Consider the following 26,247-nt stretch of genomic DNA (forward strand, 5'->3'; position numbering starts at 1 on the left):
CCATATAAGGTTTTATTCATGTAAACAGAACAACAATTATTCTCTAACTTAAATGAATAACCGTATTGCAATAAACATGATCAAATCATATTCATGCTCAACGCAAACACCAAATAACACTTATTTAGGTTCAACACTAATCCCGAAAGTATAGGGAGTGTGCGATGATGATCATATCAATCTTGGAACTACTTCCAACACACATCTTCACTTCACCCTTAACTAGTTTATGTTCATTCTGCAACTCCTGTTTTGAGTTACTACTCTTAGCAACTGAACCAGTAACAAATACCGAGGGGTTGCTATGAACACTAGTAAAATACACATTAATAATCAAATATACCTTTGTTCACTTTGCCATCCTTCTTATCCGCCAAATACTTGGGGTAGTTCCGCTTCCAGTGACCAGTTCCTTTGCAGTAGAAGCACTTAGTCTCAGGCTTAGGTCCAGACTTGGGCTTCTTCACTTGAGCAGCAACTCGCTTGCCGTTCTTCTTGAAGTTCCCTTTCTTCCCTTTGCCCTTTTCTTGAAACTAGTGGTCTTGTCAACCATCAACACTTGATGTTTTTCTTGATTTCTACCTTCGTCGATTTCAGCATTACGAAAAGCTTGGGAATCGTTTCCGTTATCCCTTGCATATCATAGTTCATCACGAAGTTCTACTAACTTGGTGATGGTGACTAGAGAATTCTGTCAATCACTATTTTATCTGGAAGATTAACTCCCACTTGATTCAAGTGATTGTAGTACCCAGACAATCTGAGCACATGCTCACTAGTTGAGAGATTCTCCTCCATCTTTTAGCTATAGAACTTGTTGGAGACTTCATATCTCTCAACTCGGGTATTTGCTTGAAATATTAACTTCAACTCCTGGAACATCTCATATGGTCCATGACGTTCAAAACGTCTTTGAAGTCCCGATTCTAAGCTGTTAAGCATGGTGCACTAAACTATCAAGTAGTCATCATATTGAGCTAGCCAAACGTTCATAACGTCTGCATCTGCTCCTGCAATAGGTCTGTCACCTAGCGGTGCATCAAGGACATAATTCTTCTGTGCAGCAATGAGGATAAACCTCAGAGCACGGATCCAATCCGCATCATTGCTACTAACATCTTTCAACATAATTTTCTCTAGGAGCATATCAAAATAAACACAGGGAAGCAACAACGCGAGCTATTGATCTACAACATAATTTGCAAAATACTACCAGGACTAAGTTCATGATAAATTTAAGTTCAGTTAATCATATTACTTAAGAACTCCCACTTAGATAGACATCCCTCTAATCTCTAAGTGATCACGTGATCCAAATCAACTAAACCATGTCCGATCATCACGTGAAATGGAGTAGTTTTCAATGGTGAACATCGCTATGTTGATCATATCTACTATATGATTCACGCTCGACCTTTCGGTCTCAGTGTTCCGAGGCCATATCTGCATATGCTAGGCTCGTCAAGTTTAACCTAAGTATTCTGCGTGTGCAAAACTGGCTTGCACCCGTTGTAGATGGACGTAGAGCTTATCACACCCGATCATCACGTGGTGTCTGGGCACGACGAACTTTGGCAACGGTGCATACTCAGGGAGAACACTTTTTATCTTGAAATTTAGTGAGAGATCATTTATAATGCTACCGTCAATCAAAGCAAGATAAGATGCATAAAAGATAAACATCACATGCAATCAATATAAGTGATATGATATGGCCATCATCATCTTGTGCTTGTGATCTCCATCTCCGAAGCACCGTCATGATCACCATCGTCACCGGCGCGACACCTTGATCTCCATCGTAGCATCGTTGTCGTCTCGCCAATCTTATGCTTCTACGACTATCGCTACCGCTTAGTGATAAAGTAAAGCATTACAGGGCGATTGCATTGCATACAATAAAGCGACAACCATATGGCTCCTGCCAGTTGCCGATAACTTGGTTACAAAACATGATCATCTCATACAATAAAATTTAGCATCATGCCTTGACCATATCACATCACAACATGCCCTGCAAAAACAAGTTAGACGTCCTCTACTTTGTTTGTTGCAAGTTTTACGTGGCTGCTACGGGCTTAAGCAAGAACCAATCTTACCTACGCATCAAAACCACAACGATAGTTTATCAAGTTGGTGCTGTTTTAACCTTCGCAAGGACCGGGCATAGCCACACTCGGTTTAACTAAAGTTGGAGAAACTGACACCCGCCAGCCACCTGTGTGCAAAGCACGGCGGTAGAACCAGTCTCGCGTAAGCGTACGCGTAATGTCGGTCCGGGCCGCTTCATCCAACAATACCGCCGAACCAAAGTATGACATGCTAGTAAGCAGTATGACTTATATCGCCCACAACTCACTTGTGTTCTACTTGTGCATATAACATCAAACCATAAAACCTAGGCTCGGATGCCACTGTTGGGGAACGTAGTAATTTCAAAAAATTTCCTACGCACACGCAAGATCATGGTGATGCATAGCAACGAGAGGGGAGAGTGTTGTCTACGTACCCTCGTAGACCGAGGCGGAAGCGTTGACGCAACGTAGAGGAAGTAGTCGTACGTCTTCCCGGTCCAACCGATCCAAGCACCGTTACTCCGGCACCTCCAAGTTCTTGGCACACGTTCAGCTCGATGACGCTCCCCGAGCTCCGATCCAGCAAAGCTTCGGGGAGGAGTTCCATTAGCACGACGGCGTGGTGACGATCTTGATGTTCAACCGTCGCAGGGCTTCGCCTAAGCACCGCTACAATATGACTGAGGTGGAATATGGTGGAGGGGGGCACCGCACACGGCTAAGGAACGATCACGAAGATCAACTTGTGTGTTCTAGGGTGCCCCCTGCCCCCGTATATAAAGGAGCCAAGGGGAGGGGGCGGCCGGCCAAGGAGGGCGCGCCAAGGGGGAGTCATACTCCCAGCGGGAGTAGGACTCCCTTCTTTCCTAGTTGGAGAAGGAGAAGTGGGAAAGAGGAGGAAGAGGGAAAGGAAGGGGGGCGCCCCCTTCTCCTTGTCCTATTCGGACTAGGGAGGGGAGGGGCGCGCGGCCACCTCTTGCCTCCTTTCCTCTTCTCCCTTAGGGCCCATGTAGGCCCAATAACCCCCGGGGGGGGTTCCGGTAACCCCCCCCCGGTACTCCGGTAAAATCCCGATTTCACCCGGAACGATTCCGATATCCAAATATAGGCTTCCAATATATCGATCTTTATGTCTCGACCATTTCGAGACTCCTCGTCATGTCCATGATCACATCCGGGACTCCGAACAACCTTCGGTACATCAAAATACATAAACTCATAATGAAACTGTCATCGTAACGTTAAGCGTGCGGACCCTACGGTTCGAGAACAATGTAGACATGACCGAGACACGTCTCCGGTCAATAACCAATAGCGGAACCTGGATGCTCATATTGGTTCCTACATATTCTACGAAGATCTTTATCGGTCAGACCGCATAACAACATACGTTGTTCCCTTTGTCATCGGTATGTTACTTGCCCGAGATTCGATCGTCGGTATCTCAATACCTAGTTCAATCTCGTTACCGGCAAGTCTCTTTACTCGTTCCGTAATACATCATCTCACAACTAACTCATTAGTTGCAATGCTTGCAAGGCTTATGTGATGTGCATTACCGAGAGGGCCCAGAGATACCTCTCCGACAATCGGAGTGACAAATCCTAATCTCGAAATACGCCAACCCAACATGTACCTTTGGAGACACCTGTAGAGCACCTTTATAATCACCCAGTTACGTTGTGACGTTTGGTAGCACACAAAGTGTTCCTCCGGCAAACGGGAGTTGCATAATCTCATAGTCATAGGAACATGTATAAGTCATGAAGAAAGCAATAGCAACATACTAAACGATCGGGTGCTAAGCTAATGGAATGGGTCATGTCAATCAGATCATTCACCTAATGATGTGATCCCGTTAATCAAATAACAACTCTTTGTCCATGGTTAGGAAACATAACCATCTTTGATTAACGAGCTAGTCAAGTAGAGGCATACTAGTGACACTCTGTTTGTCTATGTATTCACACATGTATTATGTTTCCGGTTAATACAATTCTAGCATGAATAATAAACATTTATCATGATATAAGGAAATAAATAATAAATTTATTATTGCCTCTAGGGCATATTTCCTTCAAGACCCGACCTTGGATCCGAGCGTCGTACTGGATACTATAACCCCTAAAGTCTCGGCGGAGATGAATGAGGCCTTGTGTAAAGTTTATACGGAGGAGGAGATATCCAATGCGCTGTTTCAGATTGGCCCCTTGAAGGCACCAGGATGTGATGGGTTTCCAGTAAGGTTTTATCAAAGCAATTGGGTTGTTCTCAAGGATGAGATAGTGGCAGTGGTGCAGGAGTTTTTTACCAATGGTGTCATGCCGAGTGGAGTTAATGATACGACCATTGTGCTAATTCCCAAAGTGCAACATCCACGAGAGCTTAAGGATTTCAGACCCATTAGCCTATGCAATGTGGTCTATAAGATCATTTCAAAGTGCATGGTCAATAGGCTTCGGCCTCTCTTAACTGAGCTTATCTCTGAAAATCAGAGTGCCTTTATCTCCGGGAGGCTATTTCTGATAACTCCATCATTGCATTTGAGTGTATTCATCACATCCAAAACATCAAAGCAAATTCCCCACTGTTTTGTGCTTACAAGCTGGATTTGTCAAAGGCTTATGATCATGTTGATTGGAACTTCTTGGAGAAGGCTCTTTCCAAGTGGGGATTCTCTGATGAATGGATATCGTGTGTTATGGCATGTGTGACTTCTGTGAAGTATTCTGTGAAATTCAATGGGAAGTTGTTGGAGTCCTTCTCCACCTAAAGAGGGCTCCGCCAAGGTGATCCATTATCCCTCTTCCTCTTCCCCTTTGTGGCTGATGCTCTTTCTGTTCTATTGAATAAAGCAATGAGAGAAGATGGCCTGCAAGGGGTCAAGATATGCAGGAGTGCTCCGGTTATTTCACATCTTTTGTTTGCGGACGATTCACTGCTGTTCTTTCACGCTTCGGAACGGCAAACTAGTTTGGTCAAGAGTGTGTTGAACACGTATTCGGCGGTGACTGGACAATTAATCAACCCGTCGAAGTGCTCCATCCTCTTTTCAGGAAACTGCTTGCCAAGTGTGGTGCATGAGGTTAAGTCTGTTCTGGAGATTACACAAGAAGTTTTTGAACCTAAGTATTTGGGTCTCCCGGTTCCGGAAGGAAGAATACATAAAGTAAATTTTGAAACCATCCAGGATCGCTTGCGCAAGAAACTTATTGACTGGAGTGAGCAATATGTGTCCTCTGGAAATAAGGAGATTTTGATCAAGGTTGTAACACAAGCCCTACCCACTTATGTTATGAGTGTCTTCAAGCTCCCTGCTTCGGTCTGTGATGAGCTGACTCGTATGATCCGCCAATATTGGTGGGGAGTCGAGAATGAGAAGAAGAAGATGGCATGGATGAGTTGGGACAAGTTGAGGCTACCTAAACCTATGGGAGGCATGGGGTTTAAGGATATGAGGGCATTTAATCAAGCTTTGTTGGCCAAACAAGCTTGGCGACTTATAGACACGCCGAATAGCCTGTGTGCAAGGCTTATTAAGGCAAGATACTATCCTTCGAGACAGCTGCTTGTTACGTCGTTCTCAGACAATGGTTCTTCAGTTTGGAAGGGTATCTTACATGGTCTTGACCTGCTAAAGAAAGGTGTTATTTGGAGGGTTGGCAATGGAGCTGATATACGCACGTGGAGGGACCCCTGGATTCCCCGGCCGCCGACGTTTCGCCCTATCACTCCCAAGGGAATTGTCGGCTAAACCGGGTGACGGATTTCATTGATGATAACGGTGCTTGGCGTGTTGATCGCCTACGGGAGTTCTTCTGGCCCATGGACGTGGATTACATACTAAAAATCAGGACTTCTCCATGCAACCGCGATGATTTTGTATCCTCGTTCCCGGAGAAGTCTGGAATCTTCATGGTACAGAGCGCGTATAAGCTGGCCACATGCGATCACAACGTCGCTTTTGCTAATGGATCATCTAGTACAAACCCGGACGATGATCGTGCAGTATGGAATCGTATTTGGGCGACTAATGTGCCCCAGAAGATGAAAATTAATGCTTGGAGAGTGGCAACGGGCTCGTTAGCAACCTAACAGTGCAAAAATCAAAGGCACTTGGCGACTCGTTCTTCATGCCCTATCTGTGGGGTAGAGGAGTCTACATTTCATGCGCTGGTTGCATGCACACATGCAAGAATATTGTGGATTAACATGCGTCGAAGATGGTCTCTACCGGATGATGTCGCGCTTATCGATAACGGGAAGGATGGCTCGTGTCCCTTCTCAGTTTATGATCGGAGACAGTTGCTGATATGGTAATCTTGTTGATTTGGAGGATATGGCACATCTGTAATGACCTATATCATGGCAAGGAAGCCCCCCCCCCCCGGTGATGGCCTCGGTCGAGTTCTTGGATAGCTACTACAAGTCTATCAACCTGGCGGGCAAGTTTACAGTGGAGGAGATTGTCAAAGGCAAGATGTCCTCGACAGCCCCTGGGGTACCGCGCCAAAAAGCTGGTGCAACTGTCATGCCATGGCCGGTTCCACCGTTGGGGTCCGTGGCCCTGTCCGTCAATGGCTCCTTCCACCCTGAGGACGGCTCTGCGACAATTGGAATGGCCCTAAGAAACCATGAGGGGGCTATTCTTTTTGCAGCGTACAGATATGTGTTTCACTTCAATGATTCTCTGGAGGCGGAACTACATGCGATGATGCAAGGTATGGTGCTGGCTATTGAGCATTCCGCTGCTCCGGTGATTCTTCAATCGGACTCTTCTGATGTAACACCCCAGATGTGATTTACCCAATATGTACTCCAACTCTTGCCGTTTCTGGCCTTAAGTTATTTTATTTTCTCGGGTTCGGGTTTTTGTCTCCATGTGTTGTTGCCGTTGTCATGCATCTCATATCATGTCATCATGTGCATTGCATTTGCATACGTGTTCATCTCATGCATTCGAGCATTTTCCCCGTTGTCCGTTTTGCATTCCGGCGCTCCGTTCTCCTCCGGTGGTCAATTCTACCTTTCTTTTATGTGTGGGGATTAAACATTTCCGGATTGGACCGAGACTTGCCAAGCGGCCTTGGTTTACTACCGGTAGACCGCCTGTCAAGTTTCGTACCATTTGGACTTCGTTTGATGCTCCAACGGTTAACCGAGGGACCGAGAAGGCCTCGTGTGTGTTGCAGCCCAACACCCCTCCAAGTTGGCCCAAAACCCACCAAAACCCTCTCCATCATCTAGAGCGTTCGATCACGATCGCGTGGCCGCAAACCGCACCTCATTTGGACTCTCCTAGCTCCTCCTATGCCTATATAAAGACCCCCTCCGAAATTCTCCTTCTCCTTCCCCCGAAACCCTAGTCTCCTTCGTCTCCACGCGCCGGCGGACACTTTTCCGTCCGGCCGGACACGTCCACTCCGCCTGTCCGTGCCACATGGCACCTCCCTATTCGCCCGGTCGCCGCGCCCACTTCGCCGCGCCTCCACCCGCGCGCCGGCCCGCTCGGCCCGCGTAGGGCCCCCGCGGGCCCGAAGCTCCACGCCGCCCGGGAGCCCGAGCCGCCGCCGTCCTCTTCCTCCACGACGCCCGGTCGCCGGCCGCCGCCGCCACGGCACCGCCGCGCGCCATCGCCGACCTCCGCCTCTCCCCCGCCGTCCGCCGCCGCCAAGCCGCGTCGGGGCCGCGCCCGACGACCGCCGTCACCTCCTCCGCCGCCCTCGTGCCCGGATCCGGCTCCCTTTCCCTCCTCCTCCTCGGAACGGCAAGTCCGGCGACCCTCCGGCGACCTCGAAGCTCCGGCCGACGAACCTCGTAGAACGCGCCAGATCCAGATCTGAGAATCGGGGTTGACTTTTTTGTCCCAAACCCTAATAATTGGCGTTTTTCATCATGCTATATCTCCGCATCCGTAGCTCCGTTTTGGCATATAGCATATCAAAATGTTCGTCTCGGAGAGCACATCATTTCATTCCATTTCATCATTTTCATTTCAGTTCATCTTGATGCCCGAAATTCTGTTGGAAGAATGCTATTTGAGATATTTGTCAGATCTGCTGCTCCATTTAGATATTTGTCATTTTTGCCATGATTAATGTGTGCATGATATGCCCATGAGCTCTACATATGTTTTGTTAAGGGTTTTGCCATCTTTCCAGAGGTGCAACCCATGTATTTTTGTGATGTGTGTGGTGACTAGCACAAGCTTGCAAAGTGAGGCACTTGGTAATGCTGATTTCAGGGACTTAGCATTTCCACTAAGTCCTTGACCTGTTTATCTCATATGGCCATATGTTCATGTTGTTTCCTAGAGATCCGTGCCTCTTCTGAGGATGATCAGTAAGGATGTTTTGTTAATCTTGTAGTGCTATATCCATTCATGTCTTTGTTTGTAATTATGGAGCACCCTAGCTTGAGTCAATCGAGCTCTGCTTTTGTCATTTCGTGAATCTGGGCAGATCGTTTACTTGTTGGCGATTTTGCCGATGATGTTGTAGTTGATCTGTGCATGCTATGTTATTGTTCTTGCCATGTCTAGCTTGTATTTTGTGTATTCTTGATGGGTGCATGCTTAGATTGTCATGACTTGCTCTGTAGTGAGTGCATCGAGCTCGTAAACATGCCTACTTGATATCTGTTTCAGCATGCTCCAGTTTTCACTAAGTCTGTGATCTGATTATGTTTTTGTCATGTTCACATGCTTGCAAATGTATTTTTTGATCCCTTTTGGCTCAAGGTCACTAAAGGACTTTTGTTAAGCTCTTTGAGTAGCTCCATGCCATGCTTTACTTTGCCATGTTCAGGTCCTGTAGCATGTAGTTTTGTTGCTCCGAAGTGTGCTATCTGATTTGAAATTCCAGACAAGTGTTAATTTCACTAAGTCTGAGATCTGTTTGCCAAATGCATTTTTGCCATGCTTGTTTGAACCTGTTAATGGATGAATTGGCCGTAGCTCAGTGCTAGACTCTTGTTAAGCTTCATGAATGGATCCCTGCCATGTATTTCGATGCCATGTTTGGGTGCTGTAGCATGTTCATCTTGTTGCATTTAGATGGCTACTTGCTGTAAATCGCAGAACGTGACCATATTTGAATTGCTTGCCATTTCCAAACCGTAACTCCGATTTCGGTGATCTTTATAATGTTTTCAAGTGATTCCATCTCATCTTTCCAGTGGCACACTTGGATTTCCAAGTTGAGGCCGGGTTCATTCATTCCTTGTCAAATCTTGCATATGCATCACATATCGCATCCCGCATAGCATACCATCTTTGCATCATGTTGTTTGAGTTTGCACGTGGTTGATTGTGCTCCATTTGCTTGTTTGTCTTGTTTGGGTAGAGCCGGGAGACGAGTTCGCTAACGAGGAGCCCGTTGAGTTTGCTTTCGAAGATCCAGTCAACTCTGACAACTTTGCAGGCAAGATGATCATACCCTCGAAATCACTACTATCTTTGCTATGCTAGATGCTCGCTCTTTTGCTATGCCATGCTACGATGCCTACCACTTGCTTTCAAGCCTCCCAAATTGCCATGTCAAACCTCTAACCCACCATTTCCTAGCAAACCGTTGATTGGCTATGTTACCGCTTTGCTCAGTCCCTCTTATAGCGTTGCTAGTTGCAGGTGAAGATTGGAGACCGTTCCTTGTTGGAACATTATTTACTTGTTGGGATATCATTATATTGCCATGTTATCTTAATGCATCTATATACTTGGTAAAGGATGGAAGGCTCGGCCTCTCGCCTAGTGTTTTGTTCCACTCTTGCCGCCCTAGTTTCCGTCATATCGGTGTTATGTTCCCGGATTTTGCGTTCCTTACGCGGTTGGGTGATAATGGGAACCCCTTGATAGTTCGCCTTGATTAAACCTTTTCCAGCAATGCCCAACCTTAGTTTTACCATTTGCCACCTAGCCCCTTTTTCCCTTGGGTTTCCGGAGCCCGAGGGTCATCTTACTTTAAACCCCACCGGGCCAGTGCTCCTCTGAGTGTTGGTCCACCTCGTCAGCCGCCGGTGGCCACCAGGGGCAACTCTGGGCTGGCCTACCGGAAGTTTGGACAATCTGAGTGTGCCCTGAGAACGAGATATGTGCAGCTCCTATCGAGATTTGTCGGCACATTCGGGCGGTGTTGCTGGATTTGTTTTAACCTGTCGAAGTGTCTTGAAGAACCGGGATATCGAGTCTGATCGGAACGTCTCGGGAGGAGGTCTATTCCTTCGTTGATCGTGAGAGCTTGTCATGGGCTAAGTTGGGACTCCCCTGCAGGGATTTGAACTTTCGAAAGCCGTGCCCGCGGTTATGGGCAGATGGAAATTTGTTAATGTCCGGTTGTAGACAACTTGAACCTTAACTTGTTTAAAATGAATCAACTGTGTGAGTTACCGTGATGGCCTCTTCTCGGTGGAGTCCGGGAAGTGGACACGGTGTTGGAGTAATGTTTGCCGCAGGATTGCCCTCTAGTTACTCGTTCGCGCTTTGCCTCCTCTTCTCGCTCTCTTTTGCGAACAGGATAGCCACCATATATGCTAGTCGCTTGCTGCAGCTCCACATATTTACCTTGCCTTACCTATTGAGCTTAAGTAGTCTTGATCGCGAGGGTGCGAGATTGCTGAGTCCCTGTGGCTCACAGATTACTTCCAAACCAGATGCAGGGCCTGCTGATTCCGCTCCAGGTGACGCGCTTGAGCTCAAGTGGGAGTTCGACGAGGACTCTCAACGATACTACGTGTCTTTCCCTGATAATCAGTAGTGGTGCCCAGTTGGGGGTGATCGGGACCGTGTCGCATGTTGGGTTGTTCTTTTATTTTGGTGCCATAGTCGGGCCATGAGTGTTTGGATGATGTAATGTTAATTTTGTACTTTGACTGATGTGGCGAGTGTAAGCCAACTATGTATCTCCCCTTTTATTATCTATATTACATGAGATGTTGTGAAGATTGTCTAACTTGTGACATTGCTTTCAATGCGGTTATGCTTCTAAGTCGTGCCTCGACACGTGGGAGCTATAGCCGCATCGAGGGCGTTACATCTGAAGCGTTGACTTGCCTGGCTACGGAGGCTCTCCAACGTTCAGCTTATGGCCACTTAGTGATGGAGATCAAGTACTTATCTGGTATTAGGGAGTTTATTCCTCAGAAACTTAGTCGTGTTCAAAATAGAGTGGCCGGTCGTTTGGCAAAATATAGCCGTACGGATTGAGCTACCGTTGTGTGGCTAGGCTCAATTCCTCCTTGTATTGAGGATGTATGGCCTCTCGACTGTAACACTATGAATTTGCAATAAAACTCCTTTTACCCTTGCAAAAAAAATGTTTCACGTACAAATATTAGAAACGTTCGGATATGCGCTCAGTTTTGTTCTTAATATGTTGTGCTGCACTAGAAAACAGGTAGCTCCCTCTGTTCCTAAATATAAGTTTTTAGGCATTTTAAATAGACTACAATATACAGATGTATGTAGACATATTTTAGAGTGTAGATTCACTCATTTTGCTATGTATTTTTTAGGCATTTCAAATAGACTACAATATATGGATGTATGTAGACATATTTTAGAGTGTAGATTCACTCATTTTGCTACGTATGTAGTCACTTGTTCAAATCTCAGCGCTGCATTTTTTTCGTTCAGTTCTGGTCGCTAGCGATATGGGCCGGCCCAGTCAGGAGACACTCTGTGCGTTCCATCGGCATTCTGCCGCAAAGAGCGGCAGATAGGACCTCCCCACAAGCCGTGCCAGTGAGCGCTGAGTACTACTACTAATAGCCGTTTATATACGAGGGCCGTTTTAACTCCGGGGAGCATATGCTTTTGGATGAAGAATAAATTCAAAATAAATAGTAAATAAATTTAAAAATTCTGCTTTTTGTGTGTAGATATTCATGTTAGTCTAACAAACCTGCTTGCCAATTTTCATGCGAAACAGGATAATAGTGCTTTGTCAGTGAAAAATAAATAAAAAAATAGTGTAACATTTAGCGTTCATTTTTTTTCTTTTCAAGCACGTCAAAAAAACTTTTTGCACTAAAAAATTGCAGGTTGCATTTGGGTGTGACAATGAACACATATAATTTTTTTGACATCTGTGAAAAGCATATTTTACGGGCAGGAGCATATGCTCCCAAGAGCCGAATTGGATTTCTGCAGAAATCTATTTTTCTTTTTACTAATAGCCGTTAAGAAATAGGAGTAACATGTACTAACAACAAAGGAAATAGCCTTGGTTTGAAGAACCCCCTACCTTTATTCTTAAAAGCCTCATGAACGATGTATATGATTATTTGAACTCGACAAAGTTGCCATGATGGCTCTAGTCGGCAGCAGTACAAACATAACTTTCTACCGTTTGTGATAATCCAAACAAACCTGCGCGCAATCGCATCCAGGCCGGGGACTGGCTGCTCAATCCGCATATGGTTCACTCGGTCTGCAGCATAACGATGTCGCAAACTTGCAATCGGTCCTTCCTCTACACACTGCTTCTTTTACTCCTAAACAGGTGCGAGTCATCGTCACCTCACCACGCCCTGCATGCAGAGAGTACAAGGATCAAAGCCTGATGGCGTAAGAACTGGACTGCATTGGAAATTCAGAAATGTAGCCGCCCACAGGACGTGGCAGCAGAGCTGCAGTTTTGATACAGAAAGCTAACGGTGGCTGCTGCCACTTGGAAGGCGAGCGACCTCCCTCAACCATAGAGGTGTGAAGGGCAGCTCATGATCACTGCACAGTTTTGCCATCGAATGGCTAGGCGTCCCAGACCCTGACCTTGTTGGTTCATGGCATTGTGATAGCCACAGGTCGATGTGCTTGACGATCTGCTTCCTTACTGTGTTCACAGCTTCTGGGGACGTGCAGTTTGAAGAGTCACCTAACGAAGATAATGTGCAATATATCAGAACTTTCCCTGAATTTGATGATGAGTCAAAGGCTTCAGATAAGCTACTACTCCCTCCGTTCCAAATTACTCGTCACAGAAATGGATGTATCTAGAACTAAAATACATCTAGATACATCCATACATGCGACAAGTAATTCGAAACAGAGGGAGTACATTGTAGGAAAAATAATCATCAATTACTCCCTCCGGTCCATATTAATTGTGGATCGGAGGGAGTACTATTTTTGGTTCTCAAGAAAATGAAGGCACTACAACTAATTTTGAGAAGAGTTATGTTGTACTCCCTCTGTAAAGAAATATAAGATCATTTAGATCACGGGAGTACTCTATATTCTCATAATAAGCTTTGCAGGAAACCAAGTTTTGCAATCCACCTTCAATCCTGAAAGGAAGCTGGGGACATCCTCTCAAATCAGTGCCATGTCCGCAGTTGCTACATTTGATTATGTATGATGGCACTGCACATGTTGTATTCCCACTGTTAGTACACACACCAAAGCGCGAGAAATCATTCCAGAGGTGTATAGTAAATGCCCTAAAGAGCAAGGCTATTGAGACATGAAATAGCCAGAATGTACTTAGAAATTTAAAGGCTCACTGTCTTCCGATGAATTCTGTTTGGAGGCATGACGCCATGGATCTTGAGAGCCATTTGTAAACACAATTTTAGAAGCTGCACATGTGTAATGCAAAATTAGGAAGAAAGCAAATTGGACCATCACCATCAATAATTTATAAATCACAAAAGTTGCAATCCATTACAGCGCTACACTCCTAAGTGCTTGGTACCGCCACTTTCTCGAAAAAAGAAGTTGCAATCCATAAAATTAAAATCAGAGAAGCCATAGTATGCTCATGGTTACTTGGTAGGCACACAAATGCAACAATTAAGATACACAAAAGGGTCAATTGATGTAGTAATGCGGCTGTGTCACCAGCTACATGAATAAGAGCATGGTAAGGGTGCCAACTGGACTGCCGATGTCATTTTACAAGCACATATACCTTAACTATCGCAAGTAACTTGATTTACTAAATACTCCCTCCGTCCGAAAATACTTGTCATCAAAATGAATAAAAGGGGATGTATCTAGATGTATTTCAGTTCTAGATACACCTCTTTTTGTCCATTTTGATGACAAGTTTTTCCGGACGGAGGGAGTAGGGGACATTGTAAAGTAAACATGGGGAAAATAAAGTGAAAGACGAACCAGCAATACTTGTGCCTCCATAATATAAGTTTGTCATGAACACATCAGGATAAACTCCTTCTCCATAAACATTTTTACACAGGTCCAAATTGTACCTAGAGGAACACAAAAGCAAAGCAATCATAAGAAATACTAACTAGTTTATAATATACCTGATTTCAGAAACATAAGCAACAGATAGTTGTAAAACATATCCAGGATATATGCCATGCAGTGCATTAAGAGAGTATTAAAGAAAAGCTACAGTCTGAAAAAATATGCTGACACTACTTCAATCCCTTGTGTAGGTCTGCCTGGCTTTTCCAGACATTTTTTTGGAGGGGGGGGGGGGGGGTCGTTTTTTAGTGAATTTTGGGGGCTAGTTTTTGGGCACTGAGTTTTGGGGATCAATGAGAGATGCCCTTAGGTTAGCCTTTCTCTTTCTCACCATCTCAGCAGGAAGCAATTTTGGCTTTTGGGACCCTTTCAAAGACAATTCAGGTGGAGAATCTTCCCCTCCCCAGTACATACTGAGGAAAAAAGCATGGCGCAGTACCTTGTATTAAGCTGCGCAGAACGAACACTATCATTTTTGGGTGCGACTTGAAAATAGGCAACTTCACTGCAAACTTGGAACCACCAAAGTCTAGAACCTAAAAAAATAATGGAAAAGGTAAATTAACAGTAAATATTTCAGCCATGTCTGTCAGTAACAAACAAGAAATGCCATGGTGTTTCACTTGATGGTCTTCAATGTCAGTACAGTTTCTAATCCACACCAAAAGAAAACAAGTAGAGCCATCATTTAAACATACTAGAATCATCGGGAGTTGTTTCCTTCAAATACTCTTGATCATAAGAAGACACTGTAGTCCCCAATTTTTTAATGAAGTAATCTTTCACAAAGTGAGCATATGTTTCCTGCAAAGTCAGTACATCGAATTTTATAAATCCATGTGCATATCCACAAAAAGTTGCTAGAATAGTGAAAATGGATCAGCAAGGAAACTAGAATAGTCACAAATTCGCTAAATGGAGAATAAGAAATAGTCACATGCCGATTACGTGTGAAATTTAAAATGTTTGAATCACCATCACCCAGATGAGAGTACATCAGCTTTAATAGTCGCCATGTGCCTCTCGTTGGTCAGTGGCTCTTAGATAGTATTTACTCTCATTTCTAGAAAGCTTTTCACGAAGCCTAAGAAACCAAGCAAACCAGAGGTGCTCATGTATGATTAGTTGATTACAAAACGAAGGTATTTAGTTACTCACCACCAAACTTTCCCCCTTTTTCTTCGCATTAGCTAGAGGAGAGCACAAGGCATCAGGATTCCCATACTGGAACTGCAAAATATCATAGGTTCTCAGTAAACCCAAAAAATATGTCAGTGCGATAGTAGAGCAGCACTACAAATTGACTGTTCATACTGTTGTGGCTGCTGCATCTGCCAGAAGAAAGAGGAAGTCGCCGTCATTTTTCAACTGCATGTACAGGAAACAAATCGGCAGCGAGGTGAAGATTGTGAAGTTACTGAACACTAGTTGATTTGGCCACATGAAGTTTGCAGTCAACTGTCATGTTCCAAAGTAAAACTGCACCTACTAAATCACACTGACAATACCACAAGGTGACAAGGGATTACCGAATCTGCTCCGAACAAGGCCTTCACAGAGTGGCTATCCAACCGAAGCTGTTCGTCGACAAGTCTAGTTATTTCCTGAAGGGCGGCTTTGCACTGAGGGCCAGCCGACTCTCCAACCTGCGTAAAGGCAAGCACGCAGAAACTTGAATTGAGCCCAATATAGATTATTAGAACAGACAGCAATACACTAGTACAGCAGCAGGGGTTTAATCCAATCCATCCCACAGAATCATGACGTGTCTCCATGGCAGTGTGTGCAAACCTGCTTGTCGAAATCAGTGAAGTTGTACACAGCAAGAACCACCCCGGAGCTCGCGAGGCTTCCGCATGTCAGGTGAGGGAACTTGAGCCTGAACCAGGCGCTGAGAGCCCCGGAGTAGGAGACCCCGAAGACAAACCACGGATTGTCGAACCCCGCGCTCCGGTTGTACTGAGAATTCAGTTTTTCCTACGAATCCCAGAGTCAAAAAAACAAGATGCTGTTCAGAACAGAGAATGCGTATTCTGTAACTCTGTCAGCGCGTGCGTGACCTGGCCGACCTGGTAATACTGGCGGAAGACGGCGAGGTCGAAGAGCGCCTGCTTGGACGACAGGAACCTGAGGTTGTCGGTGGTGAGGCTGTCGAACGGGGAGCTCTTGCCGTAGTACCGGTGCTCCGGCGTCACCACCGCGGCGCCGAACTTCTTGGCGATGACGGCGAGGTAGTCGTTGGGGAGGCCGTCGCAGGAGGACTCGCCGCAGATGCGCAGGAACACCGGGCCGGTGGGGTCGTCGTGGTAGTCCAGGAACTCGAAGTAGCGCTGATTGAATTGGCGGTGGTCCTGCGGGCAAGATCGTACATGGCGCCCATGGATCACACGGACGGAATTCTTAGGCAGGGAGCTATTTACGTGTAAGCGCATAATTCCAGGGGTGTAAAAGAGAACTTACGGTGGGGGAGAAGTGGTCGAGGCGCTGGCTCATCCAGCGCTCCTCCCGCGTCAGGTATCTGCTCGGGGCGGCCGAGAGCTCGTCGCCGGCGGTCATCGGGCGGTGGCTGAACCCGAGCGGCTCGGCGCCGCGCAGGAGGAGCAGGAGGAAGGAGGCGCCGAGGAGGGAGGCGAACCCAGCGCGGGACACCATTTTTTTCCGGCTGCTAGACTCTCCTTCCCTTCCCACTGTCGAGTGTTTGTTTTGGAGCGCGGCCGCGCCGGTAGCCGATTGACTAGTCTCAGTGGCACGCACAAATACGAAGCAAAAAACAAGAATCAGCTAAAGCATTTAAATTTAAATGCTTTTCTATTGTCCATTTAAACGTGGAGGCTGGGGCGTCGCTTTTTTTGCCCGATGCGACGTGAACTAGAGGCTGTCGCCGTCCATACAGAGATAATTTTCCCAACATATCACCTCGGTGCTCGGTCCCGACTTATGGATAGTAGTTCAATATGAACCGGAGTGCATATGTTTTTTAGAATATCTTATAATTCGAAACCGAGGGAGTACGTCGCAGCCGGTGCACCGTGCACGGGAAGAATGCCAAGTTGTTTATCAGTTAGTACTAGTGAGAAAGCAATCACAAGACATGCCCGAGTACAGATCGCCAACCTTTTTGGATGATTCAACTTGTTGCAAAGCGCGCCATGCTCTGGCGACTGCCGACTGGCATAGGGAGTGAAGTCTATTTTAAATCTTGAATTTACACGGCTAGTCGGGATCAAATTCTAATCTTTCAATCCCTGAAATCTGTACCCTGTACTTATAGATCCCGGTCTATTTTAACCCTGAATCCAGTTATGCCAGTTTGGTGTGCTGGGAAAATATTGATCCCGGCCAGGATTATTCTCTTCTCTCATTGAGTACATGGATCCACTTGTCATATTCATCTTCTGCTCATTCTCTTCATCTCTCTCTGTAGGAATCACAATGCTCAGGCACAGCCAGCCGGTGTCCACGGCAACGGGGAGCAGGGAGTGGTGCATGTCCTCGTGAGTGTGCAACGGCAAGGGAGCGCCTCCTGCCAACCTCCCTCAACATGGCCGCACCGCCTTGCCTCGCCATGCGCCAGGCCATGGACAAGAGAATTCGGGGGTGTTCCACCGTCAGTCCCTCCTTTCTGTTGGAGTTAAAGATGGCATAACCCGGCGTTGATGCGTGTCTTGGGTCCGTTGACTAACTAGGTCAAGTAGCAACCTAGTGCACGTCCCAGTGGATTGACAGAAGGAGATCGTGCTACTAGGAATCAAGGATCAAGGTAGCCGGAGTTAGTGCTAGCTTTGTACTACATTGCCGCCGGCCAGGAGAAGCTTCGTCGTCGTTGTCGTCACACCGTCGCCGTGGCCATGCAGCTCGTGTGGCACCATGTAAGCACACAGGACGTTAGTGTTGCTATCATTCATCCACCTGCGCCGGCCAGTCGTGGTGCTTGCTGCTTGGCGAGGTGAAGCTCTAGCTCTTCATCGCCATCTTCTCCTCCGCGAGGAGGATGAGGAGCCAGCGAGTGCGGCACTCGGCCAAACCCAACACGACTCGCTCGCCATGCCCCGCCGTCTCTCCGCCGTTAGCAGCACGCGGGCTGGCTTGGAGGGGAGGAGCAGCACGCGCCAATGGCAGGGCGGATGCCGTTTAGGAACACGAAAACTGCAATGGTTGTTCTACGGGACGGCAGAAGGCCTGGGCGCGACCATCGACGGGCTGCTGCAGGCGTTCGCGTACAGCGAGTTGTCCGGCTCCAGTGCACAGGGGCGGCGGCAGTTCAACTGCTTCGTCTGCCTCAACAAGTTCGCCGCTAACCAACGCCTCCGTCGTTCTGCGGCCGCCCGTTCCACCATTTTAGGAGAGAGAGGAGAGGAAATGTGGATAAGATGGAGACTGAAGAACGGAAATGACATGTGGGCCAGTGTTGTAAATGAGAGTACAAATTAGACCCGGTCGGGATCTAGTGCGCCAAACAGGTTCAAGGTTGAAATAGACCAGGATCAATGAGTAGAGGGTACCAACTTCAAGGATTGAAAGGTTAGGGTTTAATTTAGACGAGTTGTATGAATTCAAGGTTTAAAATAGACTTCACTCCTGGCATAGGCATGCCTAGGGAGGTGTGCCCGCAATCTCAAAAAGAAGAAGAAAAAAGGGAGGTGTGCCCAAACTCCTTTGGAGGCCTTTGCAAAAAAAAAAAAAAAAAAAAACTCCTTTGGAGGCGAAGAGGAACGATGCACTCATACCAGGTGCTCTCGTGGTCGTATATTCTCAGAAGGTGCTCCCGTGGTCATATACTGTACGTATTCAGGTATTTTCAGAGTCTCAGCAGCATCCAGCAAGTTTTTTTTTTTTTGACATCAGCAGCATCCAGCAAGTTTAGTGCACAATTCGGTTACATGTAGCACATATCATGGTATTCTCTGCACGTATACATCCCTGACCATATAAGGTACACAAGTAGTCTCATATCTGCACCCCCCAGTAGTAAGATTTCATGGCCGCCAATCGCCTAGTTGTTTCGTCTGCCTGTATTATTCGTGTTTCGTGTAAATAACAGCAATATCGTGCGCGTTCGCCTGCAGAGGTGATCAGTAGGTGGCTATGCTCCATCTGCTCCCCCGCTTCGTCACCGCGCCGTGTCCTGAAATGCGAGGGCAGACCAATGATGCCGCAGACAAAAGAAACTGAATGCCAACTGAATTGCAGGTGTGCAAAAGCGCGGGGTGAACATGTAGACACGTTAGCTAGACAATGCTACGAATTGTTCAAAAGAACTGGTCCAATGATATTATTGCTGTACAGCCCAAATTCTGACCTTGGTCTTGGCACTCTGACAACCACAGGTCGATGTGATCGACGATCTGCTTCCTTACTTTGTTCACTGCTTCTGGAGATGAGCATTTGGATGAATCACCTGGCGAACAAAAAATGCAGACAGTTCACACTTGTATTCAGTTGCAAACAAAAAGAACCTACATAGTTGATGTAATTCAATTGCAAATAAAAAAATGTTGAAAGATCGGATCTACCTCCAATATTTGAGGGTGCTTGAGGGCATCCGGAGATATCAGTGCAATGCCCACAGTTGCTGCACTCAATTAAGTATGATGGCACTGCAGATATTGAAAAACTTCTATAGTAAGCATGCTAATGTCATTAACAAAAATCTCTTCAACCTTGTTCATAGTGAAAGTATAGTTTGTGCTCTTAAAAGTTAGAACGATGGAAACGCTCACAAAATGGTACGAAGTACTACAGATCCTTACGTTCTTCCGATGATTTCTGCTTGGAAGCATGGCGCCATGGGTCTTGAGAGCCATTTGCAAAAACAATTTTAGAACCTGCAGGGAGGCAATATATATATTAGGAAATACAGGGATCTCTGACTAGCAGTATAACGTTTAACTCTACCACTGGAATCTTTACTTCAAATCTGAAGTAATAATTAGCTCAAATCATTACGCATAATTGGATATCCACAATATACGTTCATACACCATGCTATTTCTATCACATATAAAGCTTCATATGGCAGCAAAAAAGGGCTGTCAACACTGCAGATACGAGGCCGCTGAACTTTTTGTATTCTACTCCCTCCGTCCGAAAAAGCTTGTCCATCGAATGGGTGTATCGAGCACCAAGTTAGTGCTAGATACATCCATTCGAGCGGCAAACTTGGGACAAGCTTTTTCGGACGGAGGGAGTATGTACCTATGTTAACTAATCCTTACCTGACATACTTACCTGCATAACCCATCTTAAGCACACCAGACAATAGGATTTTGTTAATGATGGTGCATTGATGGTGAAAACAAAAAAGGTAGCAGCAAATTTGTAATGTGTATTCACCAAGATTCAAGGTAAAGGGAAGCAAAATGGCGGAGGCATATTTCACAGTTAAATAGAGAGATAGAAAGGAAGTTAAAATCGTAACAGGCAGCAGGACTGAAGCTAAATTACTCAAAGGGCCCACCTGCAATTCTTGTGCCTCCATAGTATAAGTTTGTCATGGACACATCAGGATAAACTCCTTCCCCAAAAACATTTTTGCACAAGTCTAAATGATACCTACGGACAAAAGAATCACAAGGACACACAAGTGAATCCAGAGTCTAGAAATGTAATCACATTACAGAAAAAGAGAAGATCATGGAAGGCAAAGGAAATGGTGCTTGGTAAGAAACATGAAATGTAAGGAAAGGTATATTTAGTAACCTTGTATCAATCTTTGCAGAACGGACGCTATCATTTTTTGGCGCCACTTGGAAATATGCAACCTCACTGCAAACTTGATACCACCACAATCGATATGCTACATAAAATCAAATTTCAACAGTTAAATGCATGGTCAGTTATATAATATCTGGACAGTATTAACACTGTCTAATATATATGCACAACATCCATTAAGAGCTCTCCAAGAATGATATCTCATAATACTGAATGTCAGAGTAAGGATTTACAAGATTCAGCAGGGGTTGTGTTCTTCAAATAGTTCTGATCATATGATGCAACTGGTGCCCTAAATGTCCCAACATAATAGTCGTTCACGTAATGAGCAAATGCTTCCTGCACGGAAGAAAGTGTTAGCAAATACCAGATTTGCTGGAAAGTTATGGTAGCATGAGTTAAATAAGAGTCAAGGTCTACAGTGAAGTATTCATGTTATGCGCTTTTGGAAAAATAAAGATCTTGGCGAATTGGTCCCTATATTCTTGATAGCAGTTATCCGCAGGGTATATTCCTCAATTACTAACAGGAATATGCATTGTTCTTTTCAAAAGACCATGCAACTTACCACCAAATCCGTACCATTCTTCTTTGCTTCAACTAGTGGGGAGCACAAAACATCAGGGTTGCCATATTGGAACTGCAAATGGTATAGGTTTTCAACACAACAATCATTTCTGATAAAACAATACAGTTGCAAAAATCGGCATTAAGCATACCGCAATAGCTGCAGCGTCTGCTAGTAGGTAAAGGAAGTCACCATCATTTTCTAACTGCAAGTGTCCAAACAAATTGATGGATAAGTATAGAATCGTACATACACTGCTAGGTAATGTCACGAAATTTCATGCCATCCAAAAGGGAACGCTATAGAACCTGTCAGCAACCATTGGTAGCGCACAAATAGTTTAAACTATTATGTTTACAAGCTCCATAGACATGACAATTCAATTCAAAATTTTGTTCAAAGAAAATATAGAAGAAATATGAGTAGCAATAGGTCAGATAGGTCAAGAGATATAAAAAAACAGTCAAAGGCTTGCATGCTCAATAAGAGTCCTACAAAATGTTTACTGGATTGGTAATACTTGTAGCACCTTTGTGGAAAAGACCAGACTCTCTAGATTATGACATTATCACCAAAGAAGTTGCATAGTAAGGGAAACATCAATGATTTTTATAGAGGGCTAGAGAGCTTGTCCTTAATATCACCGTATCGGTTGTTTTTAGGCCCTTTCTTTTTTTTTCCGATCTTTGTGCTATGACTTTGCTCCGTTTGCGAGCTGTAAGACCTTTATGATGATACTTCCTGCATTTTTAATAAAAGGGCCGCATGCATCATCATGATGCAGAGGCCGGGGGTATACCTCCATTTCCAAAAAAAAAAAGAATCATGATTGTTAGAACCATTGTCAATTTTTGTCCTTTCAAGTTTTTGCATAACAAAACAATGGCAAAGGCCACTTGGTGACGGCAAACTCCTAAATGAGCTGAAATCTTTGTATATCACATGGGATTGATAAGTTGTCAAAGAAAAGTAAATACACTTCATGTCGCACAAAAGGACTACCATTTTTGCTCCAAACAGTTCTTTAACCGAGTTGTGGCCAGACTGAAGTTGTCCATCAACAAGTCTTGTTACTTCTTGAAGTGCTCCTTTGCATTCTGGACCAGCTGACTCCCCAATCTCCAGAGGCATAAATTATACAGAAATGTAAAACTTCAGGTACAGGCCAAAGTGCCGTAACTTTAATAACATAACAGGACCTGTGCCAGAACCAACCTGTTTGTCGAAGTCAGTAAAGTTGTAAACAGCAAGAACAACCCCTGAACTTGCAAGACTTCCACATGTTAAGTGAGGAAATTTCAATCTGAACCAAGCACTGAGAGCTCCAGAGTACGACCCTCCAAACACAAACCAAGAATTGTCTGCTCCTGAGCGATTATACTTGGCATTTAATGTTTCCTTCAAATGACAGAAAGAATAACTCAGTTACGAAAAACATTTGTTTGGACATGGGCGATGCAAACTATTACAAGGAATAGGAACATGTGTATTCCACGGGGCGCTAGGTCAATATATAGTACATGCACAGGTGTTGTATAAGGACGCCAAAACAAATATAGCAAATGCACACCTGATAATACTGGCGGAAAACAGCCAGGTCTGATAAAGCCTGCTTTGATGACAAGAACCTTAGATTTTCTGTCGTCAAATCCTCAAAAGGGGAACTCTTCCCATAGTATCGATGCTCGGGAGAAACCAAAGCAGCGCCAAACTTCTTGGCCATCACCTACGTACACAATCCAACCCACAAGTATGTTATCAATAACAGATGGAGTTACTGCATGAAATGTGAACAGTACAAATCATGCCTAGAGCATGCAGCAATGCAATAATAAACTCACAGCTAAGTAGTTGTTAGAAATCCCACTGCATGAAGCTTCTCCACATATATTTAAGAAGACCGGGCCATTTGGAGCTCGGTGGTAATCGAGAAATTCGTAGTACCGCTGCTTGAATTGCCGATGATCCTGCACAGTAAAAAAGATAAATATTTCGGGGCTAGTGCACACAAAAAACTATAACTGAACAATCCTCACCATGCAACATAGTAGTATTTGGGACTACATGAGTCAGATGTGAAACAGGGAATTACAAATAACCATGTGCTTTGTTGTACAGTAATTCATGTGTCACTAAAGCCGCTGTTGACAGTGTAGTGCAGTGAGCCCACAGGATCACAAATTTCACATAGATCTGAGTCGACAGAAAAACCTACACGATCCACCGAGCTTACAGGGGTGACACTGGCAAGCAAACAAGAGGCATCTGTCCTCAACACTGATCTGTTTTTATTATTCGATGCATTTTGAGACATTCATTGTTCATTACTCAGGTTCATGGTCGCATAACTGATGTGAGCCTTCAATCAAGAGTAAACGGCATTACCAGTAATGGACGTGGCTCACGCAGAATTCGTACAAAATTCTAGCGTTTTTTCGGCATTATCGACTGCACAAATTTATCTAGTTCTTCTAGTGTCCACAGCCGACTCTTGGAAATTCACCCAAACAGATAAAAGGACACATGGCTGAACAGAAATCCCCACAGCGCGGGGCAACTGGCTGAAGGGACAGAGAAGCGGAGGGGGTACTTAACGGTGGGGGAGAAGTGGTCGAGGGTTTGGCTCATCCAGTGCTCCTCCTGCGTCAGGAACCTGCCTGGGGCGGAGCCCAGGAGCCCGGCCTCCGGCGGCGGCCGCCAGAGGCTGACAGCCTCGGCGCCGCGCGCGAGGAGTAGGGGTAGCAGCAGGAGCGGAACGACGACGAGGCGGGCGGTGGCGCCGGCGGTAATTCCGGCTCCCATCGCCGGTTAGCTGAAGCGGAGCGCGCGTGGAACTGGATGCAGGCGAGGCAAATCTGGCACCTGAGTCTTCTCGATTCTTAGTAGCAGCCGTACGTTTTCGTTTTCCTTTTATAAAGACGGAAGTGAGTAACGGCTTATTCTGCGCGTTGTTGTTTTTCTTGGAAAGAATAATAATGAACCGCAATATTTGGGAGACGACAGTTTTGGTGTAGATGGATAGCAGCTTATTCTGTGTGTTGTCGTTTTTCTTAGAAGAATAATAATGGACCGCTATATCTAAAGAATGTTAACTCCAGGGAATTTTCCGCCGAATCTTTTGTTCCTCCATGAACGAGCAAATTTTTTCGGAAATGTTAACACCCACACGTGTGGGCGTTTGCACATCGCCAACACGCCTTCATCACCACTCATTTTGTCACGTATGAATAGATAAAATCAGCAGAATTTTTTTTAGTTTTCGGCTTAAAAATGTTGTATCTTTTAAATAAAAAAGCGAACTAAAAATCTGTTTTCACCATTAAATCCGTCTCGACGAGATCTTCAAAACTAGACCTCATGTTGATATGTTTCGATGAATTTTTTTTTTGCCAGAAGTTGCCACGATGTTTACACTGCAGTTGCCATAGGGCTTAAACTAAAGTTGTCATGTGGCAATTTTAATTTGTAGATCATGGCAATTTTAATATTTTGATGATGGCAACTCCAGTACTTTGACCATAAAAATTATTTTTTGTATGAACCATGGCAATTTTACGTGCATGTATCATGGCAATTTTAGTTTATGGTTCATGGCAAGTCTAGTTTCTTAATTCCCCGTTTTATAAATGTCAAAATTTACGTTTAAATGTAGAAGAAAATAACTGAAACATATCATGGCAACTTCAAGGTAAACATCATGGCAATTCATATGCAATAGACATGTCAACTTTTAATCAAAAAGAAATTTCATCAAAACATATCAACATGGGATCTAGTTTCGAAGATCTCATCACGAGGGATTTAATGGTGAAAACGGATTTTTAATCGGATTTTTCGTTTAAGAGATAAAACATTTTAAAAACTGAAAATCCAAAAAGATTCCTACATGCATGCATGCGATGATGTGGCAATCTGTTTACATTAGAGATGTGTGGTGCGTCTCCCTTCCTACCACACGTGTGGCAGTTAGCGCGACCCAATTTTTTTAGGCTAACCACACACTTTATTTGTTGATCAATACTATTTTGAGGAACACATATTAGATCAGAGGGCTGCAGGAGCCAGAGATGACCACCTATCGCAAGATTAAGTGTGTGTCTAGCGAGGCTATGTGCCTTAATTTTCTTTATTTTTTGCCGGGGCTATGTGCTTCGGTATTCGAGGCCCTTTCTTCAAGCACGAAAGAGCAAGAGTGAAACTCCAAAGACATGATCTGAATTTCTCATATAATATGGTCATGTCTCCCACTATTGTCTTTCTTATGTTTGCAACGATTTCTTGCAATCCGAACTGATAACAAGTTGAGTTTGCATCAAATCACTCGCGAGGGCTAAAGCTTCATTGCACGCTAAGGCCTCGAGAGTTGCCGGATCAGTCACATCATCAAAAACTCTGGCGGAGGTCCTCAAGTATAAACCATCGTTGTTTCTGCAGACCACACCAATCACTCCAAGCTTGGTGTTTTCTGAAAGGGCAGCGCTCTGCACCGGCGCGCCGGCCCAATTTTTCGGCCGGTCAGCCCAGATCCGTCTGATTTGCACGCGCGCAGCCGTCAGATCTCTTCTCCTCCTCCCCCGCACCCCATCTTCAACCTCCCGCACGGAAGAAAGGGAGAGGAAGGACCGAAGGAGGGCGCCGTCCCGCACACGCTGCCCCCTCGCCTCGCCTCGCCTCCTCATCTC

General features: G+C 45.1%; 2 protein-coding genes across 5 annotated transcripts; both read right to left on the reverse strand.

Moving 5' to 3' along the window:
- Nucleotides 1–12,213: 12,213 nt before the first annotated feature.
- On the reverse strand, nt 12,214–17,024 carry LOC123048571 (probable serine protease EDA2). 3 transcript variants are annotated; one of them, XR_006423325.1, is made up of 13 exons: nt 16,744–17,024; nt 16,353–16,634; nt 16,075–16,260; nt 15,813–15,929; nt 15,598–15,651; nt 15,442–15,513; nt 14,982–15,087; nt 14,723–14,819; nt 14,188–14,282; nt 13,555–13,649; nt 13,351–13,434; nt 12,844–12,946; nt 12,214–12,602 (listed from the first exon to the last, which is right to left on the reverse strand). XR_006423325.1 is itself a non-coding variant. In XM_044471659.1 (13 exons), exons 1-13 carry the CDS (start codon nt 16,933–16,935, stop codon nt 12,593–12,595), a joined length of 1,473 nt encoding a protein of 490 aa, XP_044327594.1. In that variant the 5' UTR covers nt 16,936–17,024; the 3' UTR covers nt 12,214–12,592. The 3 variants fall into 3 exon arrangements, 2 of the variants coding, with proteins under 2 accessions (XP_044327594.1, XP_044327589.1); XM_044471659.1 differs by having other exon boundaries at nt 13,575–13,649; XM_044471654.1 differs by lacking the exon at nt 12,214–12,602 and having other exon boundaries at nt 12,708–12,946; nt 13,575–13,649.
- Nucleotides 17,025–19,098: 2,074 nt separating this feature from the next.
- On the reverse strand, nt 19,099–24,459 carry LOC123048593 (probable serine protease EDA2). 2 transcript variants are annotated; one of them, XM_044471675.1, is made up of 14 exons: nt 24,161–24,459; nt 23,407–23,532; nt 23,136–23,291; nt 22,781–22,963; nt 22,568–22,684; nt 21,717–21,770; nt 21,566–21,637; nt 21,231–21,336; nt 20,983–21,079; nt 20,741–20,835; nt 20,034–20,108; nt 19,797–19,880; nt 19,583–19,681; nt 19,099–19,388 (listed from the first exon to the last, which is right to left on the reverse strand). In XM_044471675.1, exons 1-14 carry the CDS (start codon nt 24,365–24,367, stop codon nt 19,231–19,233), a joined length of 1,629 nt encoding a protein of 542 aa, XP_044327610.1. In that variant the 5' UTR covers nt 24,368–24,459; the 3' UTR covers nt 19,099–19,230. The 2 variants fall into 2 exon arrangements, with proteins under 2 accessions (XP_044327610.1, XP_044327604.1); XM_044471669.1 differs by having other exon boundaries at nt 19,099–19,408.
- Nucleotides 24,460–26,247: the final 1,788 nt, after the last annotated feature.

Source organism: Triticum aestivum, chromosome 1A, assembly GCF_018294505.1.
Source record: "Triticum aestivum cultivar Chinese Spring chromosome 1A, IWGSC CS RefSeq v2.1, whole genome shotgun sequence".
Lineage (NCBI taxonomy): Eukaryota > Viridiplantae > Streptophyta > Magnoliopsida > Poales > Poaceae > Triticum > Triticum aestivum.

Coding starts and splice junctions, on each gene's coding strand:
- LOC123048571 (XM_044471654.1), bottom strand. CDS start 16,935: ATGGTGTCCCGCGCTGGGTTCGCCTCCCTCCTCGGCGCCTCCTTCCTC. Junction 15,088..15,441: donor AAAAGGGGGAAAGTTTGGTG/GTGAGTAACTAA, acceptor CTGACTTTGCAG/GAAACATATGCTCACTTTGT. Junction 12,947..13,350: donor GCTTCCTTTCAGGATTGAAG/GTGGATTGCAAA, acceptor TATCTTCGTTAG/GTGACTCTTCAAACTGCACG.
- LOC123048593 (XM_044471675.1), bottom strand. CDS start 24,367: ATGGGAGCCGGAATTACCGCCGGCGCCACCGCCCGCCTCGTCGTCGTT. Junction 23,533..24,160: donor TCGACCACTTCTCCCCCACC/GTTAAGTACCCC, acceptor TTTACTGTGCAG/GATCATCGGCAATTCAAGCA. Junction 19,881..20,033: donor GCAGAAATCATCGGAAGAAC/GTAAGGATCTGT, acceptor CAATATCTGCAG/TGCCATCATACTTAATTGAG.